Raw genomic sequence first — 19,592 nt, forward strand, 5'->3', positions numbered from 1 at the left:
TTTACACTTACATTATGTTTGGAAGGATACTAACTTATTCACACAAGAGAATAATCATTAAAATACCTAAGAGAGAATGGAGGAAAAGGGGCTGGGAAAATAAGCAGCAACATATCAAAAGTTTATGGACACCACTGAAACATCTTATCTGCCCTTCCTAGCAAAGCCAAAGCCAAAGTAGATGCCTCAAGTGAAAAACAAGAAAATGAAAGCAAGGTACAACCAGAATTTAAATTTTTTACTCTGAACTGTGCCTCGTAGGTTGGTGATATTTAAAATGTATTAAATAATAATAAACACACTAATTTATAAATCCAGTGGATCTCCACAGCATTGGCCACAAACAGCTATCCCTAAAAAGAAACCTCAAGACCACAAATCAGGAACTAAATAAGTAGGCAGTCTTACTTCCTTCTCTAGGACTAGGAAGGAATTTAGTAACACTGAAGTTTTGAAGTAGTTAGAGATTTCCATATAAAGCTAGAATCTCTGCATTCTACTCTCCCAAAACAAGCTATTTACAGTTTGAAAAATTAGCCCCACAAATAGTTTTCATTAACTCCAACAAGACACTATCTAAGGAGTGGTTTTTAATCTATCTGGAGGTTATATATCTCCTTTGATAATTTGATGAAAAGAATAGACCTTCTCCCCAGAAAAAAAAGAGAATGCACTCAAACAAAGCTTTGCACATAATTTCTAGGGTAAGGAGGAGGAAGACCCTTGAAAGTCACTGACCCCTAGACCACGGACCCTAAAGCATAACCCAGGCTTAAGGCAAATTAATTCATCAACTTAAAAAGGAATGAAAGTATCTGAGGCAGAGATTTTAATCCAGAAAATAAAATAAGATCAGAATTATTTTCTCAGATAGTGAGTGTTAGATGTGGTGGTTGGGAGAGGGTGTTGGTCATGTTGAGCAAGGAAAACAAATAAATGGAAGCAAAGCGGAATCAAAACAGTACTAACATACAGTCTATTGTAGTCACTCTGAGATAGCACCAATGAAACGGCCAATTCCTGCAGCCTTAAACAGGACTGACAACTTAACCAATTCTGGTGCATATTTCCACGCCAATGAAGTTAATTAAGTGGCAAACGTGAACGCACCCTTGCAGGTGAAAGCACAAGTTTATGAAAAGTCCTGCAAATCTTCCATTTTTCCTTGTCAAACAAGAACCGAGTTACAGAAATTATATACTTTAATCCAGGAGAAAATGAAGGGAGGGGAACAAAAATCCTAAAAGGGAGTGGCTAAAGAATCTGAAGGAAGGGTAAACTACAAACAGTTTTGAGATCAAAGGACTCAAGAAGGAGATAAGAACAAAACAAAGGAAGTAATTATAAAGTAAGAAGAAAAGGCGTCTAGAAACGGTTAAAAAAAAAACCCAGAAAACCTCTTTCCTCTTCCTAGACACGTAAACAGTAGTAACTTGGCAAGGAGGAACAGACGAGGACACGACAGCACAACCTTCCTTCCCAAACTCCAGCGTTCCTTGAACGTCCCACAGGCACGATCAGGCTTGGGACATTTCAGAGGCAAGGCTCCTCCCAGCACCACTGCCCGGTGAACCTCTCCGAGGGACTATCACTCTCCCTTCCTCTCGCTGCGGGAGAGAGGAAGTGGGGGATGCAAGGAGAGAGAGAAACGAAGGCTGGACACCAGCCTGAAGGTGGCCCCCCTCCAAGACTTAGTCGAGAAAGACCTGGATCCTGCAACCCCTTTTCCCACCCAATGCATGCAAAGCCAAAAGGGTGCCGCCCTGGAAGGGCCAGTCCTCCCTCTTCACCCGGCTGTTTCGGGGACACACTCAGGGGCACAAGAGGAATCAAGGGGCAGAAACCAAACGCCGAATACTTGGGCAGCTACGGCAGAGACTAAGGATGGAAGTGCCCTGTGAAAGTCCGGAACGGCGAACCCAGAGGCTACGTGTCCGCCCCCGCCAACCACCTCCGCCCAGCCTTCCCCCGCCTCTTGCCCGGCCGGCCAGCTCCGCCCTCACCTGTCTTCGGGGAACCCGGCAGCTCTCACGTCGAGGATTATCCCTGCCTCCGCTCTTTGGAATCGCCGCAACCCTGGCAAGAAGCGAGCAGAAACGAGACCTGGGCCTTTTCCTTCTTCCCCTCCCCCTACGCACCTCGGCTCCTCGGGGGCGGGGAGCAACTGCAGCTGTCACCGCCTCACACTGACCAACCGCCGCGGACACTCAGACCGGCCGCTTCTCCACCCGGCCTCCAGCACCAGCACCGAGAGCAACTGAGCCGGAAGTGAGGAGACCGGAAGCAGCGTGTCCTTGGCCCTGGACGGCCTCTCTCTCCCTGAATCTGTCCCGGCCCGGCCACGTCTCGATGGTGCCAGCGCGCCTCCCACCCGGCCCCCTCCGCCCGTCTCCAGGAGGCTGGCCCCGCCCCTCCCGCTGCGGCCCTAGCAACCACATCCGGGGCTCTGCCGGTGCCGTTGCCCGGGTAATTTTCTGGCTGCGGCCGGATTAGAGAGGGGTGTGCGCGCGGGTCCCATGCGCCTGCCTAAGCTGGGAGCTTGCAGAAAGGCGCGCCGGCCTGGTCTTGAGTGGTCGGAGGTCTCCAGGAGCCCTCAGCATCCCTTCTTTCTCACTCACACACCCCAGCCTCACGCGTTAGGCGTCCCCCCAGCAGACGGTGAGCCGGCGGCGGGAGGGTGGAGGTGGACGTAGCTCAACGCCACGCATATCACTGGAGAGCCAAAGCTTCTTTCTCAGCTGCCGGGAAGCACGTAGAAGGTTATTCCAGTCCCGCGAGGGTGGGACGGTGGAGGGAATGCGGGGGTAAGGGAGCAGACGGGATGCGGGCGCCTCACCCTCGCTTCCCCAGTGCCTGGAGAGCCCCCCTCCGGCCACGTCACTCACGCCCATCTCCTTCGGGAAAACCAGACCCCCACGCCCGGCATCCCTGAGTTTTATTACTTGCTCTGTCTTTCTGATCACTTTCTGCGTCTGCTCCCTCGCTGACAGTGGCTCCTGGAATACTTTTCTTTCCTGTTCCTCTTTCTTTAACCAGAGACCGATGTCTGCTTTCTTTACTTGCCCCGTTACTTCTTAAGTAGATCACTGCCCTGTTTACAGAAACCCCTGAACAATCCCTGTTCTCAGAGCCCTTTGTAGTTCCTTAAGTTGAGGCCCCAACCTGTGCTTCGGATGCTCTCCCTTATCTCCAGCACTGAATGGAAGGGAATGGACTGCTGGAGACATCCCTGAAGCTTAACCTCACATACGGTTGATCCGTCCAGACACATCTCCCTTCAGGGTTCTGCACTGCTTTTCCTTTGACAACCCTGGATGCTCATTTTTACCGCCGTTTCACTTGCAGAAATGCAAAGGATAATAGTGCACTCGTGGGATTTACCCTCCGTGAGACCATACTTCTCACCTGCCTTTCCTTGTCTCATTAGTTGACAAGACGTTTTTAATGAGTAAGTGCCCAAAGGCAGGACTCTGCCTGTGCGGATTTCTAGGAAGTTCCAGCATAGTGAACAGTATCTCCTCTTACAGATATCTTCTTCCCCATATCTGTAAATAGTAAATACCCATGACACCACAATGTTTCAAAAGTAACTAACTATTTATTGTCTGAGATCTCCAGGACACCTTCTCTGACAAAGAACAGTACTGAAATCCCCCAAAATAAATCTATGTATAAAGGGCCCTTATCTTAAATGGCTCTGTCTTTCACCAAAGAGCAAATATATATGCCAATTCACTAAAACTAACTGCAGTTCTGTAGTTTACTGTGGATTTTTTTGTTCAAAGCCATCCTGTTAGTCTTGTCGGTTATAAGAAATAGATCCCAAAAGAATGGAACTTTGTGGCTGAGTACAAGTGTTATTCTTAGAGTTTCAGAAGGATGACTAGGAAGAGGTGCGTGGCAGTGCTCTCTGGTGCTTGGATGTTGCATGCTTAACTGTTTGAGCTGGCTGGTGCCTTAAGGACTCCTGCTAGCTGTCTCCTGAGTTTGGGGATGCTTAGCTTCACTCAAGTTAGTCTAACTGTTAGACTGTTAGGCTCAGAGGTGTTTCTTGAACACTTGCTTTAGTTATCTGTCCTTATCTGGATAGTTTCCTTAGCAACTGCTGGTGATTTTGATGGAGATTCTGATGGGCTTGGAACCACTTGAAACTAATACTAACTTCTGCTTGGTGAAGGTGTTATTAGTTGTGTTAGGTACTCGTTAGTCCAGTGCGATTCTGGTACTGTGCATGGTTAGTCCTCATTCTTCCTAAGATTTCTGCTGCCCAGAGGGAAATTAGAATGTAGATTGGCTCGAAGAAAACACTGGAAGCTACTTCAGCTGGTGATGGAAAACAGTGAAATTCTATACACTTTCTTTGGGAAAAAGGAAGCAGTGGCCAGTATTCTTTGGATTTGGGGAAAATTTCTTATATTAACTGAAACACCTTATTTTAAACCTAACCTTGCTCAGATGGAGAATTTTTTCCCCTCCTTTTTTCTTCCTTCCCCCTCTCCTTCCTTCCTTCCTTTCTTTCACCCTAGAGTTTGGGGAATTTTGCCTGTCCATTCTCTCTAGGAAGATTAGAAGATTACTACTTTTCTGTCAGTTGGCCTTTATATTTGGAGAGGTAAGAAAAAAGGGAATAACTGCCTGCCATATGTGTTTATGACATGAGGATTATCTACTCATGTACCTTTGCACTGCTATGGGCTATTATTCAGCTTTTGAAAAATCACGTACCATTTATTCACTTGACTTATGGGAAACTCAGGCAGCCTGTCTTTCATTTATTGACCAGGAGGGAAAGGAGGCAACAGGTTGAAAGATAGTGTTATTATTCCTTTCTGAATGAATTAAATGTATGTGTGACCTTTCCTCTTTGCTTTAAATGTTGAATACTGCATACTGCTTATCAATATTATTTCCTCAAGAGAAAGAAGAAGGTGCTACCTTCAATTCTTTTCTAGGAGAATTCTGGTAATGTCACAATAATTTCATCACTCTTTATCAACAGCTCCCTTCTCATGGAGAGTTATTTAGTTACCGATTGCATAGTATAATTCCCTGGAAACATACTTTTTATTAGGGGATACTGATTAATGGAACATTTTTAAAAACCCATGAATAGTAGAAAGAGTAGAGCATAAGAGTAGAAATTGTTTTAACTACAAGAAGAAAAAAAACGGAACTTATTCATAATTCTGTTACCTAGAGTTAACATTCGACATTTGGTCAGTCTTTTTTTTTCTATGCATATATTTCTTTTTCTTCATTTATTTAACAAATTGTTGTGAGAACCTACTGTTTGCTGGTCATGAAGCACTGTAGGAATCGCCATAAGCCTCTGCCTTCATGTAACTTTCAATATATGTTGTATTGTTGGCATATGGTTTTGTATTTTGTTTTTTTCACTTAATATATTATAGAATCTTCCTCATATCATTAACTATTCTTTCAGTGGCTCAGTAGTGTTTTAGCGTATAGATTTTCCTTAATTTCTTTACCTAATCCTTTTTGTTACACATTTACGTTATTTCGAGTTTTGTCTATAATTATAAAACAATGTTAGGGATATTCTTGTGTGTTAGAATTCTAAGATGACTTGCAATCACCCTCACCTTGTATAATTCCCTCCCCAGTGAATATGATAGGATGTCATTCCCATGATTATGTTATATAACATGCAAAAGGGATTTTTGCACAGGTAATTAAGGTTACTAATCAATTGACATTGAGTTGACCAAAAGGGAGATAATTTGAGTGGGCCTAAACTGATTACATGGGACTTTTAAGAGCAGAGAGCTTTCTCCTGCTGGTAGCAGCAGAAGAAGTAAGAGAGATTTGAAGTGTGAGAGAGATTTGACATGAGGAAGGTTCTCTGTAGCTGAAATGAAGAGGGCCACAGGCAGAGAGCTGAGGGAGGCCTCCAGGAGCTGAGAGCAGTCTCTGCTGGCAGCCAACGAAAAGCCTAGGGACCTCAGTCCTACAACCACCAGGAGCTGAATTCTGCAAATAACCTGAGTAAGCTTGGAAGCAGATTCTTCCAGACCCTCCAGATAAAATGCCCTGCCTGACTGACATTTGATTTCTGCCTTGTGAGGTGCTAAACAGAGGACCCAGGGGACCCCATCTGGACTTTTGACCTACAGAACTGTAAGATAATAAATGGGTGTTGTTTTAAGCCACTAAATGTGTGCTCATTTGTTACGCAGCAATGGAAAATGAACACATTTGTAAGTTAGACTATTTTTACATCTATAATTGTTCTTTTGGGATAAAAATCCTGGGTAAGGACTTGCTGGATAAAAGTTATGTGCATTTTTAAGGTTTTTGTATAATTTGCCCTCCATATGCTTCGTACCAATTTCTATACCTCCTAACAACCTATGTTACTACATCCTAGCACACACTAGGTGCTGCCATTCTGATAGGCAAAAATAAAAGACAAAAAAGTATCTTCTCTTTTGAAAGAAGATTTACATTTCTCCTGTGACCAGTACAACTGGCCATTGTTCTCTTTATTTGGAGTTCAATTTTTTAATGAATTACCTATTCTTGTTCTTTAGTTAGCTTTACATAGAGAAAATAGTCCCTACCAGATAGTACAGCATTTCTCTGCTGTAATATTTTCAAGGGGTAAAATGATTAATGAGCTTAATTGAGAAAATGAGTTCTGAGAAGTATTAGCTGCTGCCATTACTTCCTGGAAAAAAAAAATCCCAGACATTATACAGTGGGAGAATGGAAAATGTCAGCTTCATTGATTAGACAGTATTGGTGCCTTATTCTTTTCTAGGAAAAAAGTCTATCTTCTCTGGTTTGGCATTAGAAATATGATTGCTTCAGGAATAAAGATATATTGTATCTTACCATGGAAAATTGTAGCATTGACTATTATTTTAGAAGGAAATATATACTGTTAACTCTCAGAAAAAAAAATGTCCTAAAAAAACATGTCACTATTTTCAGTTTGGTGAAGATAATCAGTAATCTCTGATTATATGTATTGCTTTATTTGGAATGGGGTAAGGGAGGAAATTCAAGTTACTTTTTCTGTAATCCTTGTTATTTGAGATGATAGGGTTTATTTCTGACGAATGAAATAAGGCAGAAGGAAAAAAGGAAGGAAGGAAGAAAAGAAGAAGAAAGAACAAAAGAAAGGAGGAAGAGAGAAGGTGGGAGATTCCCTTTTTTTCTTGGAGAGTAATTTTGCTTGGTTTCGTCTTTTCTTAAAAAATTGATTCTTGCTACCTCAATTTCTTAATGTTGGTATATTCCTAATAAAAGCAAGATATTTTAAAATTTTTATTTTGAAATAATTGTAGACTTATAGGAAATTGCAGAAAAATGTACAGGGAAGTCCCATATATGAGCAAGATTTTTTTTTTTAGTTGAATGGTCAAATATTTCCTTATAAAGGGCAGCCCTCCCTCGCAGTGGGATATGGCTGATATCTGCTGTTCACAGAATTCATAATGGCCTCTTCCTCTGTGGAGGCCTGATATTGGTTTCAGGGTATTTTTTGGTTTGTTTTTTTGGTTAGGTTTGGATAGGCACTGGAAATGCTGACTTGGCTTGGTGTTGGGGGTATAGAATGTGTAACTGTTCTCAGAGGAGGTCATCCCAATGTGATTCAAGGACACTGTAATATAGTGAAAAGAACGGAGACTTGACATTAGAAAGCCTGGATTTCCAGACTGCACTCAACCACGTTATAACTGTATGAGCTTTAAAATCCAGCTATATCTTCCTCCTGAGTTGTTTGGAATACAGGATGTAAAGCAGTTTGGAAACTAAAGCCCTGGGTTATCCTAATTATTATTAAGACTTTTTTCAATAACAACAACAAAAACTCCTTTACTGGTTTTAGTTTCTATGATGAAAATTACTTGTTTTATTTGAACTACAAAGGCAGAGGAGTTTTGTCAAAAGATTTTGTGCAAAAAAATGCATGTGTTGGGCCTGGCCCCAAGGGCCTAGTGGTTAAAGTTCAGCACGCACTACTTCAGCGGCCCAGGCTCGGTTCCTGGGCGTGGAACCACACCATTTGTCTTTCAGTGGCCATGCAGTGGCAGCGGCTCACTTAAAAAAAAAAATAGAGGAAGATTGGCAACAGATGTTAGCTCAGGACAGATCTTCCTCAGCCAAAAAAAAAAAGAAGAAGAAAGAAAAAGCATGTGTCATCTTGAAACCTGGGAGACAGAAAGACAAACTAGAAGGATAGATGCCCACACTATGTCACAGGGAGTAACACTTGCTTATCAAATTAGCTGGTTACCTTGGCCTGCAGTAGGCCGAAAGCCTGTAGATCCTGGTAGGGGAGATGCTGTGTAGGAGGGTAGGGGTGAGCCCACCTGGGGCCCTGTGACTGTTCTCACAGTACAGTTTGGTTTAAGAAGAGCTCTGCTTTCAGTGTATATTTAAGGTGAGATTCTTGCTTCTACTTGCACGTAGGATTTTGTAAAATCTCTGAATTTTATAGACTGACACAGCTGAAGGGACATTAGAGAGAAGACAATGATGATGCGATCATCACCACACATTCATTGAACACTTTGTAAGTGCTGAAAGACTGTGCTGAGTGCTTTACACTCTGCCACTGAAGCTCGTTGAATGTGCAATAACCGAATGAGGTAGGTGCTGTAATGATGCCTAGTTTACAGATAAGGGAGCTGAGGCTTCCGGTGGTTAAGTAAACTACCCAGGATCACATAAGTACTAAATGGCAGAGTCGCTTGTCAGTTCAGGTTTGTCTGGCACCAAAGCCAATATCCTTATTCTATGTATGATAAGCCCTTTATTTTACAGATAAGGAAGTGGAAGTCCTAAGAGGTTAAGACGCAAGGTCACTCTCCTCTCTTTTAATCTCAGTCTTTTTCTGCATTATATCCTCTTAATAATTTTTTTAGGGGCCAGTCCCATGGCTGAGTGGTTAAGTTCACACAGTCCGCTTCGGCAGCCCAGGGTTTCACTGGTTCAGATGAGCGGACATGGCACCACTCGTCAGGCCACGTTGAGATGGCGTCGCACATGCCACAACTAGAAGGACCCACAAGTAGAATATGCAACTATGTACTGGGGGAATTTGGGGAGAAAAAGCAGGGAGAAAATAAAAATAAAAAAATAATTTGTTTATTCTTATGCATTTTGTCAAGTATTTCTGGTCTCTGTGCATCCAGCTAACGTGTCAAATTGATACAAAAGTTACTAGGATTTTAAGCATTTAGGTAAAATAGGATTTAGATTTAAAAAATTTGTAATGGGATCGCTTGATTTGACTTTTAGTGAAGCATTTTCTACCAGACTCCTATAAAGGAGACACTGTCTGCCATGTGCTATTAAAAGTTGAACCTTGTGACTACTGTCTGACTGTATTTTTCTTTTAGAGAAGTCAGAGGGGGCAGTCTGTGACTTCATGTAGAAAATAGCCACCAAATATCTATCCAGCATCATTTTTAGTTCTGTAATTTTGGTAAACCCACATTTTCAAAACAGATTAAATTTGTCTGATTTATTTCAGAAGTATATATTATAAAGCACTGAAAGGCAAGTGAGTATTCAAATGCACAGAGCAGAGCTAGAGAGCTTTTTAAGAGCCCCTTTAGGAGGTAAGCATTTCTCCTGGAAGTTTAGGTTATTGTATTTTCAGAAACATGTTCTCATTCTTTCATTATTATTTAAAAGCATAACTAATTCATATAAATGTTCTTTTTGATATTTAATTGACTTATCGTTGCTAAAATGACTTTTTTTTTTACATTTTCAAGACACAGAAGATATACCATCAAGTCTTAGAAGGATTCTACCATTTTCTTCTCCATCCTGAAGAGACTTGGAAATTAATGGGTAACACTTTGCATGAAAATTACTGAATGCTTTTTCTTCTTATCTCTGAGGCCTTCTGTAGAGAATTAATAGGAGGTTGAATGCGCGCATGGATAAAATGGATCATCTTAAAGGATTGAAGTTCCAAAAATATATCAGCAGGACTGGACAGGTTTGACATAATGAGATTCTATTTTAGCCTGACTTCTGGAACTCGGAATAAACTATAAACTGAGCTACACAAGGTCCTGAGAAGGAAGTTTCTCTTCTAAAATATTCTAGCTGCACGTAACATTCTTCTTATTCTAATCCTTTGAAAAAAATATATTTACTCATCAATTTCCTGAGGAATAAAACTACTAGACACTTACCAACTTTCAGTATATGAAGTGGGACAGAAAGCCGCAATTTGTATCATACTGGAAAAGAAATTTAATTAAAGAAACAGGCACCAGAAGGACGAGAAATCTCTACGTAAGCTGTGGTTGAGATGGCAGAAGCTTCCGGAGATACCTCAACTCTGCCGGTAACAGTGAAGAAAAAGAAAAGTCTATCCATTGAAGAAAAGATCGATATTATAAATGCCGTAGAAAGTGGCAAGAAAAAGGCAGAGATTGCAGCTGAATATGGAATAAAAAAAAATTCATTGTCTTCTATTATGAAGAATAAAGACAAGGTTCTAGAAGCCTTTGAATCGCTGAGATTTGATCCAAAGAGAAAAAGACTGAGAACTGCTTTTTACACAGATCTGGAAGAGGCATTAATGAGGTGGTATCGAATTGCTCAGTGTCTAAATGTACCAGTTAATGGTCCAATGTTGCGTCTAAAAGCTAATGATTTTGCCCAGAAACTGGGACATAATGATTTTAAGTGCAGTAATGGTTGGCTGGATCGCTTTAAATCCAGATACGGCTTAGTATTCAGAGCTCAACCTGTAGAAGCTACAGGAATAGCAGTAGACCCTTCAACTGTCTGGCAGCAAAACGTACTGCCTTATTATTTAAATGACTATCATCCTAAAAATGTTTTTAATATAAAAGAGACTGGGTTGCTTTACCGAATGTTACCTACGAATACATTTGCATTTAAAGGAGAAACATGTTCAATTGGAAAGTTATGCAAAGACAGAATAACTCTGGTGGTTGGGGCAAACATGGATGGCTCAGAGAAACTTCCTCTGCTTATCATTGGAAAAAACAGAAATCCACATTGTTTCAAAGGTATAAAGTCATTGCCTGTGTATTATGAAGCTAACAGAATGGCATGGATGACCTCAGATATATTTGATCAATGGATGCGGAAGCTTGATGAGAAATTTCAAGCCCAGCAACGAAGAGTGGTGATTTTTGTTGATTCTTTTCCTGCACATCCAGATGTAAAGAACCTCAAGTCCATTGAGTTAGCATTCTTTCCATCATGTTTATCTTCCAAATTTATAGCCATGAAACAAGGTGTTATTCAAAGCCTTAAAATCAGATACCGACATTGTCTTATCAAGAAATTTTTAAGCTCTGTTGAAGGCAGCAAAGAATTTACGTTTTCCTTAATAGATGCAATTGATACATTGCATCTCTGTTGGAGGGCTGTAACCCCAGAGACTATTGCAAAGAGCTATGAAGAGGCAGGATTCAAATCTCAAAAGGAAGAAAGTGACCAGACAAATGCAGAGACAGACACTGGTCTTGATTTGGTCCCCCATGCCCAGGCAGCAGGAGTGGAATTTCCTGAAGGTCTATCTGTAGAAGAGTATGCTGCCCTGGATGACGGTTTGGAGACGTGTGAAGCAGTGCCAGATGGTGATTCGGTATGGACCAAAGAAAGTAAATCAGATGAAACAGGATTTTATGCTTCTGACGAAGAGGATGACGGTGGATCTCTAGGAACCGAACTCCCTTTACCATCAAAAAATGAGGCAATAGCTGCTTTAGATACTCTTAAAAATTTTCTTAGAAGTCAAGATATAAATGATGGGCTTCATAATTCTTTAGCAGATATTGAAATTTTTATTAACTCTTTATCATCTAAATAATTATTTATTGTACAACATCTGAAGAGTAATAGCTTTTCTTGATGTATTTCACTATCTAAGATATATAAAGGGAAAATACCACTTAAACATAAAAAATGAAAAGCTAGTAATCTTTGGTTTATTTGCAAATGTCTTTGGTCTGAATCGCAAAATTCCCTAGGTAGATTAAATAATGAGTAAGTCAATGAAGAATGTGAATTTCAATTTAGCAAGGTTTTGGGGAGTAGAAAATGTATTTCAGAGGCCTTGTACTTAAAACATATGGTATATATGTCAAAAATATTAAGAATTCTCCAGCTATTTAATTCATTCAGGTTGAATTGTTAATTTCTGTTTTCTATTGTTTTTTTCTTTTAAATTCAGATCATGTTCTAAAATATTTTAATTTATCTACCTTGCCTAAGAAATAAAATACCCATCTATTGCTTATTTATTTTTTTAAGACATATATTCTAACTAGACTCTTAAGCATCAAGTATTAACTTTAATACTTATAATTAATTACTTTATTTTTCTCATTACTAGCTTATCTTCCTAATAAGAAATTATGAAAAACTACTGAAAATAAAATCTGATCCAATTATATACCAAAATGGTTAAAAATATATGTCTCATTACTTTCAAGTTATTTCTATATAAGGTCAAATGAAAGACTATGACCTTATCAGATTTTTTTGGTCATAATCAGAAGATAATATGGATTCTTCCTAAATATTTGTATGTATATATGTGTGTGTGATAGAAAAATACATTAGTGAAACATTTATTAAACTCTTATGATATTTATGTTTCAATAAGATTACTCTTAAAAAGTACTATGAAGATACATATGCAGTTACTAAAAAAAGAAAATATCTTATGTGGTTCATAGTTTTCTAATTTTAACAGCTGAAACTTTTAATATATAATATTTAATTATTTTCTTGATTTAAACTGAGTGTCCTTTCCGTGTATTTTGATGTTTTTAATACTTTTTTTTTTCACATTTAATGGGTAACATTTTGGATTAACTTTCTGCTGGAGGAAGTTTTGTCTACACAGTGTTTTAAATTGTATGAAATTATTTACTCTCCATCCATGAAATAATTTTTAAACAGTAGGAAAATATAACAATGTGTCAGACTTTTCTGTTGTTAAATTTTAATACTATGCTTATTTAACTTACTACATCTAATTTAGGGTCTCCTTTGAAAAGTATTTTGAAAAAATGTAAAACGTCATACAGATTATTTTTATTATGAATTATTATTAGTCTGTTAACAAAAGACACATTTGGAAGGAAATATTTATAGAAAGTATTTTTATTTTCCACTGTTGATTTATTCTGCTTTTGAGCTTTAGTAAAGTAAGCCTTAAATATGTAATAAAATTAAGAGGGTTTCTTCTAGAGTGAAATATGGATCATTTAAATTTAATTTAAAACATTTTTTATTAATGATTTGATTTAAAATTTTGTTGTGATAGAATCATGGACCTAAATCAGGGACCTTAATCTCTCTTAAGAACCCTAGCTGTAACTCGAGTACCTGGCCTATATTGAGCCCTCAATAATTTTTCTCTCTTTCTCTAGTTCATACCATTTGATGTCAAATATTTTTTATTTAATCATTATGTTACCTCCCAAGAGAGGTCGTCTGCCTGCTGCAAGACATGCCAATAGTCAAGAGGCAAGGTGGTAGGAGAGAAAGGGTTTCATTACAGCCTGCTAGCAAGGGGGAAGATGGCTGACTAATGTCCGAAAGGACAGAACAAAGACCACAGGCCAATTATATAGGGGGCTGGTCTCCAGGTGGGGCAGACATCTGGTCTTAGTTCCTGATAATCTTTTGTTTTACTGGATATGCATCAGAGACTGGAGAACTGCCCTATACCCAGATCTTTCAGTTGTCATTGATGATGGCTAAGCGCCTAGACTCTCTGCCCTAGAGGTCATTACATTAATAAGGAACTCAAAAAAACAAAGTTACCAATTTATTGCAGCTGGGAGGGGCCATAAAATCTACAGGGCATGTATATGTCCTGGAGGGTACATGTCCAGCTGGATTAGTTAATCAGAGATCATTCAAAGAAAATGTGGTTTCTTTTCTACAATATGGCTTCCCTTATGTCAACCTTGTGCTAACCAGTATCAATTACAGATATTCTATGACATATGAATTATTATCTCCATTTTTCAGATGGGGAAACTAAACCCCAGAAAGATGATTTGATTAAAATCTCAGGGCCAGAACTGAGATGCCGTAGCTCCCTGTCACCTAGTCCTGCGTTCCTCTATGTTCCACAATGCTTTTCTATAATGTATAAAAGAAAATTCTATTTTTTTTCCCTTGAATTTAGGAGCCCAAGGGTGAAGTATTTCAGAGAATATGCTGGATCTGTGCTCATGACTCTATTCACAAGATCTCTCCTGAGAACACTGTTACTAGGGAAATGCCGGGACCTTCTGATTTGGTAATTCTGTACCAGTCTAACACAGAGGTTCCAGTGGAGTTCTAAAGAAAATATTTAAAGCAACTTTAATATTTCCAAAGTGCTGAGAAACTAATCTACTCGTTTATTCCCCACTCTGACATGATCCATTTTTGACTTGTGGGGCATAATAAATCTAAAGGTGATAAAATGAGACAAGACTCCTGTAAAGAATAAGAAAAAGATGCCTGCAGATTTAAATTCAGAGATAAACTTTAAATTGTTAATATTGTCCACTCTTCTGTGTAGTTTACAAGATAAATTTAAATGATTTTCAGAATAAAAATTTTTTTAAATTCACTTTTCCTCAGACAGACAGTCACTGCTGCATCCCTCACTCCTCATTTATCCTCTCTATACACAGTCAGTACAAAGTTGGGACTAAATGTCGCTTGTCTTTTCAAAAAAGAACTTACCTGGGGCCAGCCCTGTGGCCAAGTGGTTAAGTTGTCACACTCTGCTTCAGCTATCCAGTGTTCACCGACTTGGATCCTGGGCACAGACCTACACACCACTTATCAAGCCATGCTGTGATGGCAACCCACGTAGAAGAACTAGAATGACTTACAACTAGGAGATACAACTATGTACTGGGGCTTTGGGGAGAAAAGCAAAAAAAGAGGAAGATTGGCAACAGATGTTAGCTCAGGGCTAATCTTCCTCAAAAAAAAAAAAAAAGAAAAGTTTGGTTTAGGATAAAGTAGGACAATGAGTAAATCAAGGCCTGTGGGTTTCATGTGCCTGCCTGGCTTCTCATTTGGACCTAAGAGCAAATGTCAAACCTCCCTTTGACTGTATACTAAGCAGGATAATTGGGAGGGGGAGGAAAGAAGGAGAGGGAAAGTTGAAGGAGAGTTTCCCAAGCAAACACCTCAGATGTCTGGAGAAGCCCTTTGCCGTCATTGGCCCAGTAGGGGCTAGGCAGAGACTAGCAGAAAGAGATTTGTCCCTTAGGAGAGGCAGCATCACACATCTGCCCACAGGTTCAGAGTCCAGCGATGGGTTGGATCTTTGCCTTAGAGCAAGCTCGGAGAAGTACAGCACGGCATAAGGCAGCCAGGAAGCTATATCAGTTGCTGAGAGGAGATCCCACCAGCGCGGGAGAGAAGGGCCTAAGTTGGGGGCCATAGTGTACACACAATAAGCTCTCAGAAAAATTCCTTCAATGGAGTAAAATCTAGCTCTAGTTCTATGCTACCTTGCAAAAGACATTTCATTTCTCTGAATCTCAATTTGCTCCATCCGTAAATGAGACTGACGCTTCATTTAAATTTGTTTTGAGGATGAAAGAAAACTTTGTATGTGAATGCACTTAGCAAACTCTGACGTGTTCCACAACTGAAAAGAACGACTAGAAAAGTGCCTCCATGCTGCTACTTCCAGATAGGCCCAAGTATTAACCCTGTGGACACTAAACATCGATGACAATTTTCTCATTGGCATTCTTCTGTGCAATAACATAGGGAAGCCAACATTTCTAGAAATATGCAATTCATCTGTAGAACTAAAAAATTATTTTCATTTTGAATGAGGACATAAGGTGACTTAGAAACTTTCATTTTTCCTCATTTGATCCTTGTGCAAAGCAATTCAATAAAATAAGTACTCATCACGAAGTAGCCCTTTCTGTCACCCCATTAGTTGATTCAATTGTGCTATTTTCTTGGGCCGTGATTAACTTGTAAAGCCAAGGGTAACCCAGAGTCTAGGGGAAGACTAATAAACACACTACTCTAGCAGTCTGCTTGGGCTGCCATAACAAAGTACCATTGACTGGGGAGCTTAAACAACAGAAATGTATTTTCTCACAATTCTGGAGTCTGAAAGTCTGCGATCAGAGTGCGAGCATGGTCAGCTTACTGTTAGAGCTTTCACCTTGAGGTGCAGGCAGTCACCTTCTGGCTGTATGCTCACATGACCTGTTCTTTGTGCGGGGGGGAGGGGAGGAGGAACGGGGCAAGCAAGTTCTCTGGTGTTATTTTGGGCTGGTCATTTTTGCAAAACTTCAGAAGTGGGAGAAGCGCTGAAAACCAAGTAGAAGTCACCCTTTCTAAGAGACATTTACATTTGTAAGGGAAATCTCCATTTGTAAAGGTGTCTCCTTCTCTGTACCAGGAAGAGAGGGATGACCTTTCTCTAGAAACTCTAATAGATGTAGAAGGCAAGGACTTAAATCTGCATAATAACCTTACTCTTGTTTACTGTGCTTTTCTGGGAACCTCCCTTAACTGACTCCCCCCAACCCCCAACATCCTCCTTTGTCTTTAGCTGAAGACGGTATTTAAGGTAGCAATCTCGGCCACTCTGGTGAGTTACTCGGTTTTCCTGGGTTTCTCCCATGTATACATCTTATTAAACTTTGATTGATTTTCTCCTGTTACTCTGTCTCACGTCAATTTAATTCTTAGACTGACCAGAAGGATCTAGAGGGTAGAGGAATTGTCTTCTTCCCCTGCTGTTCTCAATAGATAAATTTTCAGGGTGGCACAAACATTCAGGCTATAACAACTGGTATCAATAAATATATTCAACTATTAATCAATTTAGTTTCCAATTTGCTATAAACTATAAGGTTGCACATATTTCAGAACTTGTTAATCAGCTATAGCTATTAGCAAGGACTTTAAAGTTTACGAAACTTCAAGAAGAAATGGAGACATATTTCATGTCCTTGAATAAACGGAAAGACTCAATGTTGAAATGTGTCTCTTTCTTCCAAGTTAATCTCAGTCAAAATCCCAATGCAGGTTTGTTGAAAATTTTGCAAAATAATTCTGAGTTTTATCTGGAAGAACAAATATGTATCAATATCTAAGACATTTTTGAAAAATAAAAATAGAGAGTATTTGACCTGTATCAGAAGGTTAAACAATGTGGAGTGGGCAAGAGAATTAAGAGGTCAGGCCAAGGAATAATATATGATGTCTAAAAAAAGACAGAATTTGCATATGATAAGAATTTTTTTTTTAGCTTTTTGTTTTTTGGGGTGTTTTTTTTTGCAGGGAAAGATTCACTCTGAGCTAGTATTTGTTGCCAATCTTCCTCTTTTTTTTTTTTTTTTTTTCCCTCCCCAAAGCCCAGTATGTGGTTGTATGTCATAGTTGCAAGTTGTGCTAGTTCTTCTATGTGAGCCACCACCACAGCATGGCAACTGACAGACAGGTGGTGTGGTTCTGAGACTGGAAAGTGAACCTGGGCCACTGAAGTGGGGAGCACCAAACTTTAAACACTAGGCCCTCAGGGCTGACTCAAGAATGGTTTTTAATCAGTGGTGGAAAAGATAGCTTATTCAGTGATGGGTTTGGGGGCAGCTGGCTAACAATAGATGATTTTTTAAAAAAGGCATACATCAAAATGAATCCTAAAAGGATTAAACTCTGGAAGAAAGAAAGGAAGAGAGGAAAGGCAGAAGACAGAAAGAGAGAAAGGAAGGAAGGAAGGGGGAAAAAGGAGAGAAAGGAAACTTGCAAATACTGGGAAAAATATAAGTAAATGTAAATAATAATATTTTCATAGGGAAGATGTTTTAAAAAGTATGACACTCAAGAAAAATAGTTGAGTATAGAAATACTGATAGTTAAAGTATGAAGATATTTTCAACATCACTAGAAATCAAAGAAATGCAAGCAAAATAATGGGATATCTTTTGGGGAGGGGCTATCATATTAGGTAAGACTATAAAGAATGGTAATACCAGATGTGAGCAAGAGCATAGAGAAATGGGTGCCCAGTTGTCACAAATACGAATCGGTACACTGTTATTATAGTTATAGCTGACGTATTAAATGCTTACGAATTACCAGACTGCTCTAAGTGTTTAGCCTGTGTTACCTACTTAATCCTCAGAATGACTTCAACTATTACCATCCCCATTTTACTGCTGAGAAAACTTAGTATAGCTACAGCTAATAAATAAAGAACTAGAATTCAAACCCAAAAAAATCTGACTTAAAAATATGTTGTAGGGCCCGCCTGGTGGCGCAGCGGTTAAGTTCTCACATTCCTATTCGGTGGCCCAGGGTTCACCAGTTTCGGTCCTAGGTGTGGACGTGGCACTGCTTGGCAAGCCATGCTATGGTAGGCATCCCACATATGAAGTAGAGGAAGATGAACATGGATGTTAGCTCAGGGCCAGTCTTCCTCAAAAAAAAAAAAAAAAAAAAAATATATATATAGTACATGATATAGATTTATCCTAACAAATCAAAGATATTAAGATCATTTATTGCAGCGTATACCAGTCCATAGTCCCTTATCCAAAACCCTAGGGGCAAATATGTTTCAGAAATCAGAATTTCTCAGTTTTTAAAAAGGTAATATATGCATATACTTCATGTTATATGACACCTCCAGGGTGTATAGGTCAGCATCCCACAATCAAACATTAATAATTCTGCAGTGAAACATATTCACATGAAGTCAGATATGTAAATGTTGTAAATAACTTAACAGCTGTATAGTTTTCATTGCCAAATAAGTTCATGTCAACTCCACTTTTACCACCAAATGGATTACAAAAAGGTTTTTAGACCTTTTCACATTTCAGAATCCAGATAAAAGATTGCAGTCTTACAATAGCTTAAAAACAAAAGACTGAAAACTAGTTGAATGTTTTTTTTTTTTTAAGATTTTATTTTCTTTTTCTTTTTCTCCCCAAAGCCCCCCGGTACATAGTTGTATATTCTTAGTCGTAGGTCCTTCTAGTTGTGGCATGTGGGACGCTGCCTCAGCGTGGTTTGATGAGCAGTGCGATGTCGGCGCCCAGGATTCGAACCGACGAAACACTGGGCCACCTGCAGCGGAGCGCGCGAACTTAACCACTCGGCCACGGGGCCAGCCCCCACTAGTTGAATGTTTTTAATAGAAAATTGATTATCCATATTTTTATTGAAGGAAACATCAAAGTCCAACCTTTTTTTTTTCACTTGCATATAATATGGAGATTTACTTGCCTGAGCTGAAGTGGGTATTTTCTAAATGTGACTTGCAGATTCCGAAACTAAAATCTCTTCTTCCTCCAGTTCTTCCTGTTGAACATCTCACTGTCAGCACAAGGCTAGAAAATTCCTTGCCAAGTAAAATAGGAACTATAGCATAGTACTGAATTGGTGAAAATCTAGACGTGCTGGTTTAACCTATTATAAATTACACGTCATCTTCATGCAATAGCCCGATTTAAGTCCAAAGAAGTCAGCTTCCTTGACTAGAGAACTCTTAGCCAATGTGTCAGAGAGAAAAATTGAAAAGATAGGGGCCCCACTTCATTCCACTTGTACTTATTTTT

General features: G+C 39.5%; 2 protein-coding genes across 27 annotated transcripts in view; one reads left to right on the top strand and one right to left on the bottom strand.

The window, feature by feature from the left end:
- Positions 1-2,274, bottom strand: part of ARFIP1 (ADP ribosylation factor interacting protein 1) — a 121,370-nt gene extending 119,096 nt beyond the window's left edge. For 3 of the 16 annotated variants that reach the window (XM_070261478.1, XM_003364539.5, XM_070261481.1), the window contains exon 1: positions 2,139-2,274. The gene's annotated coding sequence lies outside the window, so the exon portion shown is untranslated. Of the gene's footprint in view, positions 1-2,003 lie in introns of all 16 variants that reach the window. The other 13 variants (XM_005607815.4, XM_070261479.1, XM_070261473.1 and 10 more) reach the window with 8 other exon arrangements.
- Positions 1,646-14,630, top strand: TIGD4 (tigger transposable element derived 4). Of its 11 annotated transcripts, XM_070261466.1 has the most exons (5): positions 2,461-2,658; positions 7,067-7,160; positions 8,468-8,618; positions 9,753-11,722; positions 14,177-14,608. In XM_070261466.1, exons 4-5 carry the CDS (start codon positions 10,301-10,303, stop codon positions 14,333-14,335), a joined length of 1,581 nt encoding a protein of 526 aa, XP_070117567.1. In that variant the 5' UTR covers positions 2,461-2,658; positions 7,067-7,160; positions 8,468-8,618; positions 9,753-10,300; the 3' UTR covers positions 14,336-14,608. The 11 variants fall into 11 exon arrangements, with proteins under 11 accessions (XP_005607866.1, XP_070117568.1, XP_070117573.1 ...); XM_070261470.1 differs by having other exon boundaries at positions 2,464-2,658; positions 9,753-14,608; XM_070261469.1 differs by lacking the exon at positions 2,461-2,658 and adding an exon at positions 4,527-4,612 and having other exon boundaries at positions 9,753-14,608.
- The last annotated feature ends 4,962 nt before the right edge of the window (positions 14,631-19,592 follow it).

Source organism: Equus caballus, chromosome 2, assembly GCF_041296265.1.
Source record: "Equus caballus isolate H_3958 breed thoroughbred chromosome 2, TB-T2T, whole genome shotgun sequence".
Lineage (NCBI taxonomy): Eukaryota > Metazoa > Chordata > Mammalia > Perissodactyla > Equidae > Equus > Equus caballus.